This window comes from Cydia fagiglandana, chromosome 4 (genome assembly GCF_963556715.1).
Source record: "Cydia fagiglandana chromosome 4, ilCydFagi1.1, whole genome shotgun sequence".
Classification (NCBI taxonomy): domain Eukaryota; kingdom Metazoa; phylum Arthropoda; class Insecta; order Lepidoptera; family Tortricidae; genus Cydia; species Cydia fagiglandana.
The window spans coordinates 14,532,668-14,557,168 of NC_085935.1; the positions used below are offsets into that span (position 1 = coordinate 14,532,668).

At 36.7% G+C, this 24,501-nt stretch overlaps 2 protein-coding genes across 2 annotated transcripts in view; one reads left to right on the top strand and one right to left on the bottom strand.

The window, feature by feature from the left end:
• LOC134663839 (uncharacterized) overlaps nucleotides 1-24,501 on the bottom strand; it is a 193,814-nt gene that overhangs the window by 117,749 nt on the left and 51,564 nt on the right. The window lies entirely within an intron of this gene.
• Nucleotides 9,690-24,429, top strand: LOC134663619 (uncharacterized). The gene is made up of 17 exons (XM_063520037.1): nucleotides 9,690-9,794; nucleotides 10,392-10,413; nucleotides 10,826-10,942; nucleotides 11,796-11,852; nucleotides 12,121-12,141; nucleotides 12,593-12,661; nucleotides 12,760-12,792; nucleotides 12,925-12,978; nucleotides 13,059-13,133; nucleotides 13,495-13,521; nucleotides 13,644-13,676; nucleotides 14,712-14,801; nucleotides 15,544-15,657; nucleotides 15,874-15,948; nucleotides 16,571-16,720; nucleotides 21,994-22,032; nucleotides 24,374-24,429. Exons 1-17 carry the CDS (start codon nucleotides 9,747-9,749, stop codon nucleotides 24,427-24,429), a joined length of 1,080 nt encoding a protein of 359 aa, XP_063376107.1. The 5' UTR covers nucleotides 9,690-9,746.

Here is a 24,501-nt window from a genome sequence, read left to right on the forward strand (position 1 = left end):
ATGAAATGTATATTTGTCTGTTTGTAACTCGATCACGAATTGATGGAAAGACGAATTTGGAATAAATTATCAATAACGGTTATGAAGCTAAATAGACATAGGATATGTTTATTATATAATTACCTTTTTATTCATTATTAATTACGAACACAAGACTTAATCGCATATTAAAAAGATTCGTAATTAATAATGTGTAAATATCTTGAAATTTTAAATCAGAACTTTTATTCGAGTGAAACAAGGGGAGAAATTCCGTGTGGCAATTCAAATTATGAATTCTACGGGAAAAAAGTTGTAGGCGGATGCTTAAAACGCATGAAAAATATATGTTGACTCATTGCAACGCTGTATCTACCTCAGTAACATAAAGAAGCCCAAATGAGCCGTAATGAAAGTCGAAATGGTAGGACAGAGTCTAAGCGTGCCCATGCTTACGTGATTAGGCCGCTGTAAAAGAAAATTGGGGAGGAAATCCGAGTCTAATAAACAGGCGATTGTAATAACAGAGTAAATTCGAAGGCGAGGCCGTGCCGCGGTCGGGTCGCTTCCTTATGCCAGGCAAAGCTGCCACGAAATCGTGAATTTTACGAACACAAATTACCGAATAATTTGAGTAATTAATTAACCTTGTTCAAAAAAAATTATGCAAACAATTTTATCTTACATTTACCTACTTGTATCTATTTATTATTTAATAGACTAAAGTACCTGCACAAAATGCCTCAAATTTTGCGTCCATGTTCGCTAGGTAGTACCATAGACAAACTGCAACTTCATATTAAACATAATAAATAAGTAAATTAAAAAATAATACGGCATAATAAAAATAACGATGGGCCTTTTTGGGCGCAGGTACCTATGGACCTTACACCAGATGCAAACCAATAATATTGTTGATGACAAATAGCGCCACATAACTAACTTGTACAATGATTTGTTTTTGCGTTACTTTTCACCAATAATATGATATTAATTAAGTAAGTAAACAATAGGAAAAGAAAGGAATTTTGATTACATCTGATAAAATAAAAATGTGTAGTACAAAGATACTCGTATTATTTATTTATGACAGAATCTAAAACGTATTTGGAAATAAGTAGGTATATAAGTATCCTATCCCACAGCAAATATCAAGACGTCGTGAAGTGTCGCAGGTCGGTGCAATCGCTCTTCAGCACGAGACCCTCTCACAGCCCGCCGAGTGGTTTCATCCTGCTTATCAGGACAATGGCGGCACGAGTCGATTGGGATTAGTCGATCGATAATCCTAAATAAGTATCATATTGTTAACTTATATTTTGTACAACATTTATAATTTTCGCGTTTTGAACACATATTAAAACATATTTATACCCGGGTCTATCGCGAGCATATTTTGTTACCTTTTATTTCCGACGTTTCGACACATTAGAAACAAAATAAATTCACTTAAGTAACTATAATATTAATACTGGAGTCAGTTATGTAACGCTGCCATACATGACCCAAAAAATTTTTATTAAGCTATGAGCTTCATCACATCTGATATTTGAGTAATTCTAAGCATTTCTAGCCTGAAGTGGGGGGGAGGGTGGGGTACAAAGACGGCCGCCATCCGTCATCTTTAAAAAAAATCTACTCTGATCCTGGTGGGTACTAGGGCAAGTTTGGTATCATTTTCGTATAAACCAAAGACGTAGAATTCATTGCTGATATTTGTTTTTTCAATTTCATAGTAATTTTACAAGAAAAACGTAAAAAGGTGAAAAATTTGGTTGGAGATTTTTGCTACGCGGAGCCGAAACTACAAAAGATAGAAAGTTGAAATTTGCACACTAGATTACATTTATAAAGTGTACAAGAGATAAGAAGCGATTTTGAGAAATTCAACCCCTAAGGGGGTTAAAAAGGGGATGAAAGTTTGTATGGGGTTCAAGTTTTATTTTAAGCTAGGAATTTGAAACCTCGTAAAACGATATATTATTAAAATACAAGAAAACTAATTTCAGCGTTTTTGAAAATTCATCCTCTAAGGTGGTGAAAAAGGAGTTGAAAGTTTGTATGGATATCAAAAAAAATTTCGAGCGCGGGACTTGAATCTTTGTATTTGGGGATATTATTAAAAGACAGGAAAAGTAATTTCAGCGTTTTGTAAAATTCATCCCCTAACAGGGTTAAAAAGGGGTTGAAAGTTTGAATCCATTACAAATCCGAGTAGACACACATTTCTTATTGGCTCCCAGGCTTGAAATGCTTAGAATTACTCAAGGAACATATGTGATGAAGCTCATAGCTTAATAAAAAAATTTTGGGTCAACTTTATAACTGCTTCCGCTATAAGTTTTTGCTATGCGCCAAGTCCCTAACCAAGCAAACATAAAGCCATTATTTAGATTTTTGACATCAAGGCGCGCACCACAGTCGCGAAGATAGTCAATAATCTGGACATCATGACCATTGAAATATGAAGTGAAGTGAAGGCAAAGGTGCATTCTCGGTTCTGTGATTCTCGGCCACTTAATAATTTCCTGAGAACCGCTCGGCCAGCTTGGTCACGCACGGGCCTGCTGCAAGCAAACAACTGATTGATTTATTTGCCTTACTTGCTCAAATACTGGACAAACTTTCACACAAAATCGTAAGGCAAACAAAACGATGTAAAGCAAGATTATTAAGTACACAATTAAAAATCTAAAACGTGCTTGTTAAGAAAAGGAATATTCTATTGAGTCTATTTAAAATGTAAGTTCATATTTACATTTTGTTTTTAAGTATGTACGCAAAAATATATTAACGCTATAACGTAAGGGATCTTTAGTTAGAGATGTTTACTAACATTAAGTACCTACTACATACAATAAGTAGGTTTGAAATTCATTGTATTGTTTATACCTACATAAAAAAAAATAACCGAGTGGAAAGCAAGCGTTTGACAAATGTGAGCAAAATATAATTTATTCGCAACCGTGTGGGCTGGAAATAGGCCGGACATGTCAGTTTTTATTTGCCTCTGCGCCGATGCAATTCAATAAAAACAGGACGAGTAAATACACTAGCGTGGCACCTCGACGTACCTACCTATATATCTACTCACATAGAACCTATAGCTATTATTTAACAATATTTAATAAACTTTGGAATTACGTTGTAAGTCTCGTCCATTTTGTAACCGGTCACCAATTTAGTTTAGTTTCTATTTCTTTGATTCTTATTTTAGTCGATTAAGAAATGAAGGAAATATTATTATGAATTTCTATTTATAAGACATTTTCTGGAACCCGGTGAGTTTTAATGTGGGTACTTATGTGTGCCATTAGAATCGGTTCAGATGTAAGTACATAGGTACTTGACATATACATATTTATATTTGCATGTATCGTATTATTAGTCGGGTTTTAACATTAATTTGAACGTGGTTGGTTAACAATAATCATAGTTATAGTAGCGGTAACTTTCATACCCTAAATACTTAAGTAACTGACAATTCGTGTGCATTTTATTATCAATACAAAAAAAAAGTAGTTAATGGTCTGTTAAGTGTTTTGCTTCCGGTCCCGGCGAATACAATTGTGTAAGATGTCATTATTTAAATGTTCACATGCCACTATAGACTTCATATTTCATAATTAATATTCCATTAGCAAATGGCGACTTACCTACCGACCTGGCATTATTTGTAAACCCTAGCTCACAAATACTTACTTTAGCGGCCCTAGGGGCCCTAGATAGTGTTACAGTATTTTAAGTACCTAAGCATGTACATTTTAAACTTTATGTTAAATAAATTTAAAGGCGAAGACTTAGCTCATAAGAGCGCCTCTAGCGGATGACACCGTGTTTATAAAGTTAAATGCTCCCTTGAGTTTATGACAGATTGTTAAGTTAGTTGCAAACAAGACTGCACTTGGCACTACAGACTTGCGCTTGAACTTAGTAATTATTTGTCACTTTACACATTATCTTCTTATACAGCCATTAACACATTAACAATGGATTTTATGTCTACTTATGTGTAAAAATACAAAGTATGTCCATCATGTATGGGACCATCATTTGATGCGCGCATCAATATGTGCCCATATTTTTGTGTGCATAGATTACCTATTAAATCGATACAAAGTGAAAAATGAGTAGGTTGCAAATTAATGTAGTGCATTGCAAATTAACATGACAGATACTACAATCAAAATAATTGAATATATTTAAAAAGACATTGTAAAACGCCAATCATTTTAAACGTTTGCATATAAGTCAGCCTGTGGGAATGTGTAAGTACAACATACGGTATTACACCGTTGACAGTACACAAATGGAGTGCACATAAGTTGTGGCGTCACCGTCCGGACGCAGCTGGGCCCATGACGCAATAGCTTGTTGAGCGTTCGATTCAGGAAAACCAGTATTACTATGATCAATACTAACTATATGTGATCGAGGCTCATGTTTAAAATGGATTGCCTGAGGCGAAAACTCATGTAAGTGATGGCAATAACAGCCCTGTGCCTGGGAAAGCGCCGCCCTCGGCCGCTGTCGTCCCGTGACGGTTATGAACTTGGCTTACTTTTTATTCTATTGGCGGGGGAAGTGCTTTTAGCAAACACTACTAGTGTTCTAAATACCTATAGAAAGGATGTTGTAGAGGTATAAATAAAAGACTTATAGGATTTTATCTTTTTAAATTTTAGGATAACAAGCGGGTTTGGAATCCGGTATTGTATGTACATATTTTAGTACCTGCTTTCTCTACCTATACCTAGTTAGTACAATTATTGACTGACTTCATTAAATGTGATAAACAATAAGTAACAATAACTGACCTAAAAAAATAGCCCTTCGGTAGGTATAACAAATACCAAACTAAGGTCGTACATATTACTCGTATGACGATGATAACGATGAAGACGTTTTTAATGCTATCGATAGTTATAGGTGAAATCCACCTGATGTTATAAACGTTCATAACGTTTGTATGTTTGGAGGTTTGTTCCTATCCTTCACATAAAAAAGGCTGAACTGAGATCGATGAACTTTTGCACAAATATAGTCAGTATTACTTGCAAAATGACATAGTATAGGGTATTTGTGGTGCAGCGACGGTGGTGCCGGGTGTGGTGTGTTGTTCAGTTGAATGTACTAAGAACACTATCAATAGCATCATGTTGTACCCGTCACACGATGTTATATAAGTGTGGGAGCACCATTACGTTAAATATGTTCTCATTCAGTTTTGCTTTCACAAATATTGACAACGATTATATTCCTGCTATAACGTCAAGCCGGATATTGATAAATTCCGTGTGAAGGCTTCAGTCAGCGCTGCGGCCGCGGCTGGCGTTAAGCCGCCGTGAGCCCCCCGCACTGACAAGAGGCTTGCGGGCCTGCCGCCGCCGCTTTGTCGAGAGTGCTGAGGAAATAGAAACGGTTCGATGAGAACACTTGTGATATCCCCAATGCGCACGTTGCTGGCCAAATAGGTTACGATCTCCGGAACGGATCACATTCCCCTCCATTCTGGCCATCAGGTGAGATTTCGTTCTTCGTCAGAAGATTATACTCGTATAAAACCCAATGTAAATCAACGTATAAGTCACAAAAAACGAATAAGTAGAAAACGAGAAAGTTATAATTTTACATTTATGTTTTTGATGATTAGTCACGGTGATCTTCTGCACAAGCGAAATTTTGCGAAACCAATTTGAAAAAAGCAATGTCACACGGTTCTAATTTAATGCTGAGAGATTTGTCAATCGAAGATACACGAGTAAACTTCATAATGTTCCCATTTTAGACGACGCCGGATGGTTTGAGGGGGAGTCGTGCGAGCAGATAGATGTTAAGTGAGCGTGTGTAAGTAATGCTTCATTGTTTTTGCGGTAAATGGCCGGAGATTACCTCAAATTGACGTCTCTGTGTTTGTAAAGTGAAAGGAAGTATTCAGTTGTAGATAATGGATCGAGTTGTTTTGTTCTGTAAAAATGCTTCAATTTCTAATACCATGTTGTCCGATAAAGATGCTACATACATTCGATCTGAACTATCTCTTCCTATTTGGATAACCAAATGGAAGTTTTACGTTAGTGTTGTCGCTAACGCTTGAGTTTATTACCTACTGAGTTAAATTATTGTCGTGCTCATCCGTGAATAGTTTTTGCGCGTTAGTGAGGGGTCGAGTCAAGGTCAGCGTCAGTAAACAAGGGGGCGCTAATGAATATATTAGCTAAAGACTGGCAACTGAACATAGGCGGCGAGGCAACGTGTCAACTATACGTACCTACTCTCTATAATACGAGTCTTACAAAGAAGAACTCGTTTTAAACTGAATTGCAATGCGATTCCATCCAATCACCTTCCGACGTTTATACCTGGCAGCTCCCCTCGAAGGATTTCTCAATCGAAAATCGCATCTTGGTTGCTCTTAGTATAGCTGTATGAGGGTATGGATGGTTTGGCGGATCGGTCGGCCTGCTGGAGCGCTGGGGCCTGGAGCGATCGGCGAACTAGTCTAGCGCGGGTGTCGGGTCTAGACGGCGCGGCGGCGGCGGCGGAGCGGTGGATCCCTATCGGCTGCTGTAAAATTATGTGACGTGGGCGGCGATGTAAACTTGGGATATCCGCCCAAACTACGATCACACTCACTTATTTTCTATAATTTATTACCAAATCTGTCCAAAGAGTCGAGTTCTATCTGGCGACATGAATTAACTATCATCGAGAAAAGTAAAAAATCGTCTTTACCCACAGAGCGTTATATTTTAACTGAATGTCATATCCTTCTGTGCACACATGTTTGGAGTTATAGTCCAGATCTAAACTATAAGCTTATTAATTAAATTAATTTCTGTAAATGTCTGTAACTTGTTTTGTGAGCCTAATAAAAAAAAAAAAAAAGAACTAGCTTTTTGTTCAGTAATAAGCAATACGCATAGCAATAAAGTAAGCAACGTATCCGTTTCACTTAGAATGAGTAGGTACCTATTCTGTTTGCGAATAGCAAAAACTTTTTGCTTTTAAAGCGATGTTGTATACTTAAACTAAATCGATTGCACTCATGTCTACATATGTTCGAGATAAAACACATTACGTCCATAACTTATCACTTTTTCTTTCTTTTCATCCCATCACAATAGAGGTCGCCTGAGATAACCTCGTGCTAAGAAACAATTTGCAGAAAGCAACAAAGGAATCTAGATCAAGCGGACAATGCGTACTTTACGAAACAGTATAGCAATTAGATGGGTTTAGCATCTACGGTGAGAGTGTACTAAGTGGCGAAACTGATGCAGCCGACAATAGAGAAGCTGTTACTACTGGGCAGCGTAGGCGCTGCTTTGTCTTTCTATTGCGCGAGCGGGGGCGAGCCATCTATAACAACTATGCACAACTATGCCTACGCGGCGCTTTTAATACTGGTTAACGTCAGCCTTGGACTCACCGGTGTTCGGCAAGCAACAGAAAAGACACCGGTCGGTTGCCGGGGTCATCGCGCCGCAACCTTTCACCGGTTCACACTACAACCGACGCGCGAGTGACCCGACCCGTCATTAAATCATTAAATCAATTATCGCAACATGTTTTTTACCGATCGCATGGTAAGTTTTAACTTTCAAGTGCCATTTTTATCTTTGAATAGTAAGACTGAACAAAATTCGGTGCATTGTGTTAAGTACCTACATTTCCAGACTACTGGAGTCGAAACAAACGAATTATGCAGTGTGCAAGGGAACTGCATGCAATGACTAATCCACTTGCAGTCCTAAACAAGTGATCTTATGTGCTCCGTCTGTTATTCCATTTAAATTAAATTAACGTACGAAAATAATTTACCTGAAAATGTAACCGCTTCATAATTTAATTAATCTAAAACGGAATGCATGTAAATCACCCGCCTTAAATGGGATCGGAAACAAAGGCTTCCCGCTTTATGCCACGTCTAGCCCTTAATTGTGTGGCCGACCGAACCGCGAATAAACAGCAGTCATTATAGTGAGTAAGCAGAATTAACGAGTGGTAAATAAAACAAACATTACTATGCTGTGTTAGTTAAATTAAATACGATTATCTACAAATAAAACCCTGTGAGCTGGATGGCGTAAAATGACTTGAGTACTTGACAATCATTTCTGATCTATCTTTTTATTGTCTGCCACAAAAACACATAAAAATATAATAGACTAAGTACTTTTGTCAGAAACTGATCAAATTAGACGTCGCTACATCAATTTGATTGAAGAGTTGCTACTTCATTTGATTAAACGTAGGTTTCTCGTAACGCGGTTTCGTCCCACAGAGAGCTATTTAGGTAATTTAGGTACAGTAGGTAGATAGATAATCTCTCTCGAATATTTTGATATGAATATATTTGAAATGAATGTACCTACGTAATAGATACATGATTCTGTTCCTAACTATGTGGTAGATTAAAGGACGTAACAGGTACTTTGATAAGGTATTTTTTACAAATATTTTACCATTCTAATAAATACAGTTAATATATGTATATCCGAAATGAAACAATAGGTTTTAGCACGTTCCTAAAATCCTGTTGTCTTGATTGTGCAGGCCCGGCACCCGAGCCAGCGCTACGCTTGTTTTGTTACAACAACCTAAGTACCTGAGCTCGGTAGGCGCGGAATTAACCAGGATTTGGAACGCAACTCGGCATTAAGATATCATGTCCAATGGAATACCGACGAAATTATTCAAGCCACCTTTAGTGTTTAAGGCTGAATTCTGTCAAAACTGAAATACGTTTTGTTTTCAGCTCTTTCTAAGAGCTCTACCTTATACCTACCTACCTACCTGTTACGCTTTTCTGAAGACCTGACGTAGTCTAAATTACATATAATAATAAACATGTCAACGAAAGAAAATAAGCGAAAGATCATCAGCATGGGTAACAATCCACTGAAAACTATTCTTCAAATGTGTCAAATTTTTACTAGGTTATTTGATTTTTACTAGGTTATTTGAAAGCCTTGTAGATTGAACCAATCAAAGGATCAAAAAATATTTGTCATTATATTCAATGTTAAAATGATTTGAACTTCATATTAAAATAATATACATTAGCCAGAAATGTTTATTGAAAATCAATTAAATGTTGTGTGTATACCTAAATGTATCGAGTTAGTTACTTCAACGAATACCTACTTGAACTGTAAAGGGGTTGATAGAAAGTGGACTTTCAACTCGACGACCGTAGTCGCCTGTGCGTAGGGTTTGCACGACGGATCCGAAATGTATGGGAAGATCCGCGGATCCGGATCCAGATCCGGATAATTTCATACATTTCGGATCCGGATTGCAAACCCTACCTGTGCGTCATTTAGTACGCGTACTTTAAAAGCGCCGAGGAAGTTTGACAACGATCCAACATGTTTGAATTTTGCTCGTAGCTCGCCTCGTCTCATACTCATACGTCTGTCACTGCTGCAATGCAAATCGCCACCATTTTGTTTGTCTGTAAGGCGTACTCGCAGCGTAGACCCATCAGATCCATATCTAATCCAGATCTTATTCTGTTTATAAAAATATCAGAATACGCCTGAGTTGGTGCGGATCGCTTGTAGTATCGTATGTCTGTCACCCCTGTCTGTATGTGTGTCTAAAGTTAATTACAGAGAGGTTGGTACTAGTTAATGAAATAAATAAGAAAATATAAAATTGCCATAAAAGTAGTAAAGATAGATACGGTAATTACATTTCCAACTAACTTTTCTAATAACTTTTGTATCAATAGTGCAGTTGCATTAATAAAGTAACGAAGAATGGGGACACTAACTGTTTATTTAATAAGCATTTGTTTATATATTTCCGTAAGTTAAACATTTACAATAAACCTTAAGTTTGACTCAATAAAAATTACTTAGATATTATAATGAAAGGAAAATTTTGAGAAGCTCCGATACAAGCACACTTAAAAAATCTTATCTTATAAAATTGGGCGTGCTATAAAAGATAGAGCCGTTAAGGTAAACGTACTAGTGCTCGACATGCTAATGCCCAATAGATGACACCTTGCTGTCACCTCTATAGACAATGGCTTAAGTTTCCAGATGACATGTAACTGGGACCGCGTCGAGCACCTAATATCAAAACAGTTATCGTTAAACAAATTGTGAAAATAAATAACGCACCCAATTTTATGTGAAAAATGGTAACTCCTGTTTTTAAATATGATATTCGCTAAGTGAAGGAGAGCGCGGACGCGGCAGGCCCAGACGGAGATGGCGGGATGACCTAGACACCTTTCTCAGTAACTGGCCACAGCAGGCGCTATGTCGGGAGTCGTGGAAGACAAGGGGAGAGGCCTTTGCCCAGCAGTGGGACACCTTAATAGGCTAGCAAAAAAAAAATCGCTAAGTAGGGATGATGGAACACTAAACACATACGCCAATATAGTGTTTTTTTAGGTTTGTGTGGCGTCCGTTTCAGGTAAGCACCTTACAAATGCTTATAAAGGAATGAATAATCCCGATAGTGGCACTTTAATACATTCATTCGTTGCCAGCTACCCGTTAGGCGGGTTTCCTGTTCATAGATTATTTTCGCTACATACGGTTTTTCCCGTATTATGGGCTACGCTTGTAGCGTGTAGCTTGTGCTGGCACTGAACGTGTTAAATAATTATGAAGGGTTCCTGTTTCAAATGGTAAACGGGATCCGAAACAAGGCCTAAATAGGGCCAGTTAATATAATAAATACGTATGAATATGAACAATATACCAAGAATGTCTACCATAAATTATTCTTGTAATAATATGTATATAAATTTGCATTTTAGTATTTAGAAGCCTTACAAATTATGATATTATTTTTCTGTTCCAACATGAACAACACCAATTAGAAGCCAGCAATCAAACTGCACATAAAAGGCATCTAAAACTAGAAGATACAGAAGATGAAGATGATAGCGGCGCAGCCGACGAAATGCCGCCAAAAAACACGCGAGTGCTACAATCAAGTAAGAAAGAACATTTTGCGATATTACTTTGATAAACAATTTAACAGGCTGGGGCGGCGGCTGACGTCCGAGAACGCTTCAAGGCAAATAAATATATGTAGTTGTCTCGGCGCACACTACGAGTTTGTAGCCTTTGGCGTCGAGACACTAGGGCTCGGGGGCTCCACAAGGCGCTCAGAAAACGCCTAAGGGAGGCTACAGGTGACCCTCGCAGGCAGCGTTCTGGCGCAGACTGTCCAAAGCAATCCAGCGCGGGAACGCTGCCTGCGTGATGGACAACCTACCAAGGGCGCAAAATTTTGATAGGTATTTTTTAGCTTTAGTTATTTTAATAAGTCTAAAGGTTAAACATAACACTTATTATATAATAAATGAGTTTCGTATTAAACAGTCATGTAATATTTCTTCATTTTTGGGAACTTGATAAATAATAACGAAAATAATAAAATAAAACGAGAAGAACACGCAACCCAATATTTCTTACACTTTCGCTATTCCATGAATTGTATAAATACAATGAATTAATCAATAAATACTAGGTACCCTGTGATTACAAAAGAGATATGTGTAAAGCTTATGGGTACAGTCGCCATCGAATATATCGGACCGGCGAAGGTGCCCACAAATATCTGAACTCGCATCTATTGTCAAAAATGCATGTTCTAATATTTTTGAGCACCTCGGCCGCTTCAATATATCTGATTTATTTATTTAGAAATTTAGAAATTTAATTCAGGCAACAAGGCCCATATTACAAATACCTTACAGACTAACATACATAATGGCGACTGTACATAGTAATATTTACTTAACCACTATATTACTTAAACACCGATGATTTTGTGTTCGATAGGAGATGTATTAACTCCGCCAGAACTACTACCGTTAGCTAAAAGACTAATGGCAAAAGGTATGTATTTTTGAATAGCGTAGTTTCTGTAGCATACATTTTTATGAGTTATTAGCAGTCATACCTTATATTTGTTTAGTGATTTACCTATTAAAAATAAATAAATACAATTAGCAGAAAAATCACACACGTATTTATAAAATTTAAATATCTGATGCATTATTCATTACTAATTTAAGCGGTTTATTGACCGAACAAATGTTTATCAAAACCACGTGATCCTGGTAGATCATGCACAATTACAACGATGTTGTTATTATTTTTTCAGTTGACACTCGTTCACCAGGAGGTAACCAATAATACATCTATTAAACATAAGTACAACTTAGTGATCATCTTAAATGTATCTGCATCTTTAATTAATTGAATTTAAAAAATATAGAACTGTGACACTGATTCTTAGTCCTCCTACGATATAGATTTAATTTGTTATGGGGATATTTTGAGGCCCGAGGAAGGTCATAGGATAGTTTATATCATCATCCCACGCGGGTGAAGTCGCGGGCAGAAGCCAGTGTATTATGAAATTAAATAAAAAAGTTTTCCTAATAAATAGGTATTTATTGCCGCATCAATGTACATAGGCTAAGTACCAATTACATTTTATGATTTTCGGTAACATCCCAGATATCTCTTTTCATGTCTACCGGTACAGTTAATGACAGCTTTAGCAAATAAATAAGTATGATGATAATTATTATGATTGTCATATTCTAATGCTTCTTTATTTTTTTTTATAGAAGGCAAAGGTATTGTAAGCTCCGCGCGAAGTGCGCAAACTTTGGCAGACACTTTATTTCATCGTTTTTGTACGTATTGCTCTGTTTCTTTATTTCGTAGATGGTCTAATTTGTATAAATACTTCCTTATTATGATTTCATGTTGATACTATAAATATTCCTTGCAGTTATGACAGATCGACGCATTGCACGGTTAAACAGTAAGTACGAAAAATTGGTTAATCTTTCTAAGTTTTCTAATAACACGGACGGACGGTTAATATATGTAACTAGTAGGTAATAACTTTTGCTTGAATTTGTATCATTTCTTTTAATAACATTTTTTTTTTCAGAATTTGATATCGCTAGTCTTGATGCCCTTCAGGCGTTAGCCCTTGACGGAGCAGGTAAAAGCAGTTTTTTGTACATGCATGCTTCGAGTGTATTGAGATTAGTTGTACCTACAATCATTATTACTTCTTTCAAGGAATCCACAAGAACCTGAAACTAGTGAGCGTCGATGGCGCTCGATGTTACGTGAACAAGTTTGCCGAGGATGGTGGTAATTATACCTCTACATTTTTATCGTAAGAATGACTATAATTGATAGATTTTTTATAGTACCTATCAATAAATTATTAACTAGTAACATCGACTACATAAATTATTTGGGATCAAGCCAAGTGCAATGTTATGCCCTCCAGCAGTAAAAACGTAAACAGCCTTCGGAAATTTATTGCATTGTTTATCATACCTAATCTTACAAAACCAATGGCAAATTTAAACTAATTTTCATTCTCTGTTACGGCTGCAAAGGTCTACTACTTATACATAGACATTTCTCCGACTAAAAATCGAGCCTGAAAAATAACTCGACAAATGTAGGTACTCGTATGTAACTTATTGTTTATTTTTCTTTACAGTTGTGCATAACAGCATGTGTTACGCTAGTAAGTGTATTTCTTACAGTAAATTTTACAAAATATTCAGCAAATTAAAATATTGGTTAAGTTTTTGATATGACATACAACTTTTAACAGGACCTATAAAATATATGAATATATATTTTCAGATAAACCTGAACACAGAAAGAGCATATACAGCTGTCAGTATCTAAACATTGTTTGTTTTCTTTTCGTTCTTCATAAATTGGAGTGTGTGTGTGTGGCGGTAACCGAAGACAATATTATGTTGCTCGCAGAGGCAATGGGACGAGCCGCTCTGCCGTCTAGTACGGAATAATCTCGTTGATACGTCAACTAGTACGGCGGAGCGAGCTCGTCTCCTTGCCACTGCGGAGTGGGAGTCGGGTCTGTGGCTGCAAGCCCTACCCTCTCCATCCATAGGGACCCTATTGGACAACACCACCTTCAGACTGGCGACTTGTTTGCGCATAGGGACTGTAACAAACGTCCCCCATCACTGGTGCCATGGTGGACAAATTTGGACATCATGGGCTTTCCTGCGGCAGAAGCGCCGGTCGCTTACCCAGACACGCCAGCATCAACGACGTCATCCGAAGGGCCTTTGTCAGCGTCAAAGTCCCGGCCATACTCGAGCCCGTCGGTTTGGCTAGGGACGATGGCAAGAGGCCCGACGGTATGACGTTGGTGCCTTGGAAGATGGGGCGGCCTCTAGTTTGGGATGCCACATGTATTGACACCCTTGCGCCGTCCCACCTTCCGGGCACCAGCAGAGATGCTGGTTATGCCGCGTCCATGGCAGAAGACCTCAAACGCCGCAAATATGCCACCCTTGGCAGTAGTTATATTTTTGGGGCGTTTGGGGTCGAAACGCTGGGGCCGTGGGGGCCAAGCGCGCGCCGTATATACAGGGCCTTGGCGGAGCGCCTTATAGATGCCGCAGGGGACCAGAGGGCTGGCCAGTATTTTGCTCAACGCATAGTATTGCCATACAACGTGGCAATGCGGCCAGCCTTCTTTTAATTTTTTAATTTATTTACTCAATAAAAAATACACAGTAATCCATTACACATATTTTTATTTATAGGCTTTTTATTTTAAGTTTATTTAGTTTATTAGAGATAGTTTGTATTATTATTTTTAAGCTAATTTAATGTTTTATATCTACTTAATCGTGTTGTAATAAATACATTCTGTTTTATTATTTATATTTACAGTGTTAACTAAACCAATCAAACAAGATTTAATGAACGAAAATGATCCCATTCATAGAAGACAAAGAGAATCTGGCGTTCCTCAAAGTCGAAGTAATGTATTTAAATTCAGGATGGTCCAAAAATAAGTTAACACTGTTTTTTTTACTTCCACAATTTTTACAAAATGGTATTAAATAACAATTAAAACTTCATACAAGAAACTGATACACAATCGCAATCGGTTTTTAAACTTGTCTAAAATATGTTGCGCCATATTGTTGTAGTTGCTTTCTTTCCTGAGAATTTAATTTTTGGATGAAAAAACTTTTTAGTATTGCACAGGATCAAATAATCAAAATGACAGAATGTTATTCTTCTAGTCGTCAATGGAGTGCCTGCAGTTATTCGAATTTAGTTAATCGATTACGATCTGGGGCGGTAGTTTTTCCACAGGCATAACCCCTATTCATAGAAATAGGTGTCAAAATGATTCAAGAAATATGTAAAAGAGATATTTTTGAAACTGTCGTTTTTACTCTATCTAAGAGACGTCTGTGTTGCTGAACACAAATTTAGACGCTATGAAAGCAACACTTAGGTACCAAAAAGTGGGCAAAAATAACGTTACAAGAGCTGCGGAATACTTTTGATAATTTTAGCAAACTTTTGCATTTGTATATCAAAGCCAAATGACGATATTGAGAAGATAATTGTCTTGTTTTAATATCATTTTGTAAATTTCACGAGTAGCAATAAAAATTCTTTATCAGTGTATTTTTGAGGTAAAATAAATATTATTTAATAAAATTACTGTGAGTCAACTCAAAATAATAATCGTGAAATCAATTTTCAGTTAATTTAATGAATAAACTTCAGAAAAAGAGAAAAATAGTTGTGAATTCTAGACGTAAACAAAATGAACACGAGAATAAGGAAGCCGAATCAATGACTACAGGAGGAACTAAAGGTATGTTTTTTTGTGTCGAAGTAATAAGGCCCTTTTAAATAAGTTAATAAAATACTAGCAGAACTAGCGAAATAAAATTTCGTCTACTTTTTACATCCTCGTACTTTAGAAAATATTTTTCAGCTATTTAGATCAGATGTGTGAGAAAACTCATTGATAGTAAACCTTCTTAAGTAAAATATCTCGTTACCTTACAATATATTATTAAATTTACAGGCCCTAATACTGAAAAAGATAATGGACAACTTAACGTGGCCACTTCCAGACCCCATGACATACTTAGCAAAAAAGGTAATATTTAGGTGTCACGAAATTTACTTACCAAGTAGCTTACATTATGTAGGTGCTTATACCTCTATTACATGATTACCTAATACATGATTACGAAATATGAAATCAAGTAGGTATTTATTCAATCTTCGCAGATGTATGCAGTTTTCCTCACGGTGTTTTCCTTCACCGAAAAGTTAAAAAAAGAAAAAATGCAAAAGGTATATGTGATTGTGAAGTCCACAATTGACTGATGAGTCCGCATTGGGCTAGCGTGGGGACTATAGCCCAAGCCCTTTCGCGCATGAGACGAGGCCTGTGCCCAGCAGTAGGACGTACATATATAGGCTGAATTATTTATTTTTTATTTGTTTTTATAAATGTAGAGCACAAAAACCAAGTATACTTCATTTATTAAACTATCACAAACATTTTGACGTGAAAGTCTTATAAATCGATGAACACCGATAGCATGCACGAAAAAGTGTCACTGTCATGTTGTGGACAGATCTCCATGGTAACGTTGTGGTCAGATCTCCATGGTAACGTTACGTAATGTAATGGTACCAAATGTTTTCTTATGACGTTTTCACGCAAAATTATCGTCCGTAAACCGAGTATACAGTCAACCATATTTTTTTAGCACACTTAAAGGGCTGTAGCTGGAAATTTGAATGTATAACTCCAGTGAATCTTGACTCCTGCCGGCTAAAGACATCTTGTCCCGGCAAGGAGGAGAACACAGGTGTAGACCGTGAACAAGAGATAATACTACAGAAGTTTCGAAGAATGAGTAAGTTTAATCAATCAATCAAAGCATTTATTTTCAGGCAACTAAGGCCCATACCTACCTTACAAACTAACTTATACCGGATGTGGCCTGTAACACGAGCAAATAATTAAAACATATATTGTACTCCTCAAACAGTGACACGTTTGTTCAACAACTTTAAAAAATTATGAAGTATTTAGACTTACTATTTTTCATACAAAATAAATATTATTTTCAATGGACGCCCATATAACCATTCCAGTCGCAGAATCATCAAAGTGGTAACTAAATGTCAGATGTGTCGTAACAGAGTCCACACAAAGTGTCTAGAATTGTTTCGAAACAAAGTGTCGTCGCCGTGTGTACACTTTTCCGTAACAAGGTGTCGACACATTTGTGTGCACTTTGCGTGCGGTTTGCGACTAAATCTGACAGCAAATTTGTGACAGCAAATGTCAATATAAAATACCTCTTGAAAACCAAGGTTTGTCAAACTACTATTAGTGTCTCGTGTGCTTGTAATTCTAGTAAGTCATCATGGGCGATGCGAATGATAAAAATCGACCAAAACCATATAAACACCCAACACCCGTCAACCTTTTACATAAAAGTTTTTAAAGAAATGCAATACGCTACTAGGTCAGGCAACGAATGCTCAATAAAGTTGTAGAGGGAAATGCTCGGAACACAATTTTTGACTCCTTAACTTGGTTTGGACAAGTTAGGAGGTGAACATATCAAAAGTCCTCGGCCGTAGCCCTTGAGCGGGGGGGAGAGAGGGGGCTTTGAAGGTCCCATTTTCCAGTTTTTCGATTATATCTCGGAAACTATGCATCTTAGCGACATGGCCACTTATACAAAATGAAAGTTAATTTAATTTCTTACAAGTTTATTCAGTCAATTTTTTCGATATGTTGAATAGTTTTGAGATATCCGCTCTTGAAAGTTTATTTAGGGCTCTCAATGTTATTTTGATATATTACATCAGTGAAGGTGCTAGGCCGTGTATGGTATCGTTTTCGTATAAATCTGGGTTGCTGAATCCATTTAAGGTATCACATTGACACCATTCCACAAAATTAAAAAAAAATCTTTTTAGGGTTCCGTACCTCAAAAGCAAAAACGGAATTCTTGTGGGATCACTCGTGCGTCTGAATACACAAAATAGTTCTTTACCTATAGATGACAGGAAAACCTATTAGAAATGTGCAGTCAAGCGCGAGTTGGACTTAATGTACGGAACCCTTAATACGCGAGTCCGACTCGCACTTGGCCGGTTTTTTTTAAACTCCTCTTGACGCTTAACCGCTGAACCGATTTCGTTGAAATTTGGTATAGAAATAGTTTGCGTCCCGGAACAGGACATAGGATAGATCTTAAAACCAAAATCATCTTTTGAAGGTGTGAAAAGTGGCGTGGAAATTTGTACGGGAAATCAATAACCGCTGAACCGATTTACATTAAATTTGGGATGGTCTACATCTTTGATTTAGTTAAAAATGATAAAAAAAACATGACTTCAAACCTAAACTTAAACAGTATTAACTTCAAGAAGTCAATTCTGAATTCCCCTCTACACCTCATTTCACACCTTTAAAGGATGATTTTTGAGATAACTTATTATGTCCTGTCTCGGGACTCAAAATATATGTGTACTAAATTTAAATTAAAACTGTTCACCAGTTTAAGCGTGAAGAGGAGTTTAAAAGAAAGTAAGTTTATATGTTTTTACTTTGGAATGGTGTCAATGTGATACCATAACTAAATTTGGTACTGCGCATTTATACGAAAACGATACCAAACATGGCCTCGTAGCTTTACTGTTGTAGAAGTCAAAATAAAATTGAGAGCCCTAAATTCTTATTACTTGACCAAACTTGTGTAGAAGGAAAAGGAAAAATAAAAGTCTTCGGCAGGAATATAAGACACAAATATAATTTTTTTTTTGCGTTACTATTTCAATTATCAAATATTTAAACATACCTTGATTATATTATTCTAGTGAGATCCTCATAGATAAACAAAAACATTTACTTAAAAAATTACAAGGTCGAAATGTCACGGAACTTGTGAGAGTAATATGTGAAAAATAAAAACTTTAATGACAAAAAAATCTGGACACAATTTAAGAAGCATCCAATTGCGTCGAGGAATCATCTGTATTTTTGCTTGTTTCATTACCTCCTCGCTTCTTTTTTTGTCCTTTGTATTCTGTAGCAATTTGTTAGATCTGAAAATAAAGATAACTTGCGTCGTCACGGATGTCGATTTATAGGTTTTAGGGAGTGCAGAATTCGAAAACGATGATCATTTTATAATCCAAAATGGCGGCTACGTATTTTGTCATAAAAGTCGTCATGAATATCGTTTTATAGGTTTTAGGAAGTGCCGATTTCGAAAATGATGACCAGTTTGGAATCCAAGATGTGTGCCGTGCACTTTCTCATAAAAGTCGTCATGGATATCGTTTTATAGGTTTTAGGGAATGCAGAATTCGAAAATGATGACCATTTTGGATTCCAAGATGTCTGCCGTGCACTTTGTCATATAAGCCGTGAGTAAATGATGACCATGACCAACAAAACGACATCCATGTCGACTTTTAACATAGTGCATGGCCGCCATCTTGGATTCCAAAATAGTTATTATTTTCGAAATCTGCGCTCCCTAAAACCTATAAAACGACAGCCATGACGACTTTTATGACATACTGCATGGCCGCCATTATGGATTCCAAAATGGTCATTATTTTCGAAATCAGGGCCCCCTTAAATCTATAAAACGACACCCATGACAACTTTTATGACATAGTGCATGGCCGCCATTTTGGATTCCAAAATGGTCATCATTTTCGAAATCAGGGCCCCCTAAAACCTATAAAACGACACCCATGACGACTTTTATGACATAGTGCATGGCCACCATTTCGGAATCCAAAATGGTCATCATTTTCTAAATCTGTGCCCCCCCAAAACCTATAAAACGACACCCATGACGACTTTTATGACATAGTGCATGGCCGCCATTTTGGATTTCAAAAAGGTCATCATTTTCGAAATCGGGGCCCCCTAAAACCTATAAAAAGACATCCATGACGACTTTTATGACATAGTGCATGGCCACCATTTCGGAATCCAAAATGGTCATCATTTTCTAAATCGGGGCCCCCTAAAACCTATAAAAAGACATCCATGACGACTTTTATGACATAGCGCATGGCAGCCATCTTGGAATCCAAAATGGTCATCATTTTTGAAATCTGCGCCTCCTAAAACCTATAAAACGACACCCATGACGACTTTTATGGCATAGTGCATGGCCGCCATTTTTGATTCCAAAATGGTCATCATTTTCAAAATTGGGGCCCCCTAAAACGTATAAAACGACATCCATGACGACTTTTATGACACAGTGCATGGCCGCCATTTTGGATTCCAAAATAGTCATCATTTTCGAAATCGGCACTCCCTAAAACCTATAAATCGACACCCATTTCGACTTTTATGACAAAGTGTTTGGCTACCATCTGCATGCAAGACATTTCTATTATTTTTACGTACAAAAATGGCCCCCTGTCAACTTCCAACCGAGATTTAATCGATAATTTATTCGATTAATGTTCAGATTAATTCAATTTCAATCTATGTTAGGTCGACTAAACTAATCGTGATTAAAATTTGAGGATTAACTTTTTTTATTCCATTAATTAGTCGAATAAACAGTTAATCTATTAAGTCCCATCTCTGACCACGGCATTTTTACACTTTGAGAATATCTGAAAACAAATGAACACAAGGAGCCATTTTGCAAATCCAGTAACTTTGTTATTACTTTTGACAGCGCGTGTCATGTGTCTACACAGAGTCGACACAAAGTCGAAACATTTGCGACTACTTTGTGACTGCAATATTTCTCAGCCTTAAACCATATTTATACATCATAATTAACAAGTTTCGTAGTATGTAAAGCGTTATTTCTGTTATTTAAGTATAGTATACGCATCGAAGTACTAAAAATGCATCAAATAATATATTTATGAACACAGGCACTGAGAAGTAAACAATTTAATTTCCGGCTAAACTAAAACAATTTGGTGGCGCGTTGATTATATTACACTTAGTTTATCAAATCACTCGAGCAGTTTAATTCCCCATAATAATTTAAGTCCTATTGTAATATAAATGCAAACAATATATAATTACGTCTTGTAATCCGTTTTAGAGATGGCGTATTAATGTCACTTATTTTTATTTAACTATTTTTCCATCTGACAGTTTCCATTTGACAGGAACAAAATGAACGAATGAAAGAATAATTTTGGCATAAAGTAGTCGCAAACTAGTAACAATGTGTGCACACGGCGACCACACTTTATGTCACTTTGTGTCATGTGTCGACCCTTCCCCATTTCTGGTAACTGTGTCGACACGGCGACGAGTCTGCGACTGGAATTGTGACCGAAACAGACGGTGTCGACACAAGATGTGTCTACACCGCGTCGTAACGGCGACTGGAAATGGTTGTATGGGCGCCATCGCCATGCCATATCATTTGTGATTGACGTTGCTTGTCACGCCTTAAACATAACAAAATTTGCAAAACATTGCGTCTCGAATAAACTTTGAAGTGTATTAAAAATCAAACCACAAGTTATTTTTAAAAGTTGCTGAACAAATGTTGGAGTATGAGGAGTACAGCCTACAGTTAAATTTTTTGCTCGTATTACAGGCCACACCCGGTATATATACAATAATACAAAAATTAAAATCTTAAATCTTAAATACTAAAAAAACATTTTCGTGACGCCATTTTCTGTAGCGTGTAACCATACTTATTAATATTACAAATGCGAAAGTGTATCTGTCTCTTACCTGTTCACGCTTAAATTGATGAACCGATTTAAATGAATTTTGGTACAGAAATAGTTTGAGTCCCGAGAAAGGACAATGGGTGGTTTTTATTCCAAAAATCATCCGTAAAGGGGATGAAAAGAAGGGTGGAAATTTCTATAGGGAATTAATGCCGCTGAACCGATTTAGATGATATTTGGTATGGAGATAGTTTGAAATGTGGGAAGAGATATAGAATAGATTTCATCCGCAAAATCATGCCTTAAGGGTTGAAAAAAGTTTATTGTTTGTAAGGGGAATACATCATTTCATAAGTAGGGAATGAAGCTCTAATTACTAATTCCACGCAAAGTCGCGGGCAAAACCTAGTAATATATATATATATATTTCTATAATGCCAAAAATTAATATAAGTATAGTTACTTAATTTTTTTTTTATTGCAGTTGGTATCTCGTCCGTGGATGAAGAGGTGGAAAAAATATGTAAGTACATAATTATTCTTCCTTTTTAGGGTTCCGTACCCAAAGGGTCGAAACGCGATCCTATTACTAAGACTCCGCTGTCCGTCTGCCTGCCCGTCACCAGGCTGTATTTCATGAACCGTAATAGCTAGACGATGTATTTATACTATTTATATTGCCGCTATAACAACAGTTACTGAAAACAAAATAAAATAAATACTTAAGTGAGGCTCCCGGCTCCCATACGACAAACGAGATTTTTTTGCGTAATGGTACGGAACCCTTCGTGCGCGAGTCCACATCGCACTTAGCCGGTTTTTATACTAAATTTTCACAATTGTTACATACTTTTCTTGTACCTTTATAATCTTACTGCAGTGTTAATGTAGTCCGGGGAAATGCAGCCCTTTTGTCTCAGGCGATGTCGCTTATTGGCACGATTATTCCTTGTATCATAACTAAGCTGCTTTTATGCCCTGGCCACGAGAAAAACTCTTGGCTACCCCCTGACAAGGAGGGGAAAACCGGCTCCGGCACTTTTTCTACCTAACTGTAGCACTCAGATCAAATTTGGTATCATTTTCATATAAATCAGAGACGAGGAATTCATTTAGGTATAAAATAATAGTTTTTGCACAATCGTGCCAAACGGCGTCGCATGAGACTAAAGTGCGAATTGCTCCATACATTTCTGTGCCAGTTCCTCACAACATATTTTCCACAGCAGTGTAAATAAAAAACCGGCCAAGTGCGAGTCGGACTCGCGTTCCGTACATTACACAATTTTTAATAATGTATTTTTTTATGTGAAACGTGATTGAAATGTCTTTAAAAAATCCGTAGGGGTCGGATCAAAAACTAAGTAATTAAGTCCGACTCACGCTTGACTGTACATTTCTAATAGGTTTTCCTGTCATCTATAAGTAAAGACCTATTTTATGTATTTTTTTCAAAATGTTAGACCCAGTACTTTCGGAGATAAAGGGGGGAATGGTCATTTTTCGCCTATTTTCTTGAATTACTACTAAACTGTTTATCTAAAATTATAAAAAAAAATATATTTGAGGTTCTCTCAATAAGTTCTTTCATTTGATATGTAACTTGACAAACTTTATTTTTTAAATTTCTCATTTACCCCCCAAAAGTGGCCCCCATGTTTAAAATTCATTTGTTTACGTTACATGTCCGTATTTGGGTCACAAACTTATACAGGGCGTCCCACGGCTATGCCACATGGAGGGAAAGTACCCTAAATATTGTAGATGGAACATTTTACTGAAAGAAGACATTATTTTAATTTAAAAAACAATTTAAACTGCATTCATAGATTTTTAAATAATTACATGGTTGAACCGGGAATCGAACCCGCCGCACGAGAAAAAAAATCACCCTGTAGCTTTATCATACCGATCGAAAGGCTTGATCATAACGATTATTTTTTGCTAAAGAACATAGTGTCAGAAACAAAAGGAAGCCCATGAATTTTAACATTTTTAAAAACATTTGATGACACAAAATTAACATTTGATGTGAAAAGCGAAATAATCAAAAGAGTGCGGCTTTGTATTCAACAGAATGAGACTACATTTTGAGCATTTGATAAATTAAATTGATTAATTTTGAATTAAAAATGTTAAAATTCATGGGCTTCCTTTTATTTCCGACACTATGTTCTTTAGCAAAAAATAATCCTTATGATCAAGCCTTTCGATCGGTATGATAAAGCTACAGGGTGATTTTTTTTCTCGTGCGGCGGGTTCGATTCCCGGTTCAACCATGTAATTATTTAAAAATCTATGAATGCAGTTTAAATTGTTTTTTAAATTAAAATAATGTCTTCTTTCAGTAAAATGTTCCATCTACAATATTTAGGGTACTTTCCCTCCATGTGGCATAGCCGTGGGACGCCCTGTATATGTGTACCAAATTTCAACATAATTGGTCCAGTAGTTTCGGAGAAAAGAGGCTGTCACAGACGGACAGACAGACAGACAGACAGACAGACGCACGAGTGATCCTATAAGGGTTCCGTTTTTTTCCTTTTGAGGTACGGAACCCTAAAAATATCTGGGAGACCGAGCTTTGCTCGGAAAACACATAAAAACTCAAAAATGCGCGTTTTCCCAGATATAAGACCTAGCTAGATCGATTTATCGCCCCCGGAAACCCCCATATAGCAAATTTCATCAAAATCGTTAGAGCCGTTTCCGAGATCCCCAATAGGTATATATATACATATAAATAAATAAATAAACAAGATTTGCTCGAATCGTTTAAAGTTATTAGATAGATTAGATTAGATATACCAATTACGTTTATTCGAAGTTATGATACTTAGTTGTAATTACATATCTTTTTACAGTGGAAGTCCGAGCGTTATTCAAATATCCTAGGACAAGTTTTAACCCAAGTAAGTAGTCACATTAATTTTTAATAATAATAATATGTATATTAGAGTTAGACCAAGCAAAGTTGGCAGCGATGTGCGAT

Excerpts from the sequence above, each read along its gene's own strand:
- LOC134663619 (XM_063520037.1), top strand. The coding sequence starts at position 9,747 with ATGGGGACACTAACTGTTTATTTAATAAGCATTTGTTTATATATTTCC. Across the intron at positions 10,414-10,825 it reads TTGTGTGGCGTCCGTTTCAG|AAGCCAGCAATCAAACTGCA; the intron begins GTAAGCACCTTA and ends AACACCAATTAG. Across the intron at positions 11,853-12,120 it reads TAAAAGACTAATGGCAAAAG|TTGACACTCGTTCACCAGGA; the intron begins GTATGTATTTTT and ends TTATTTTTTCAG.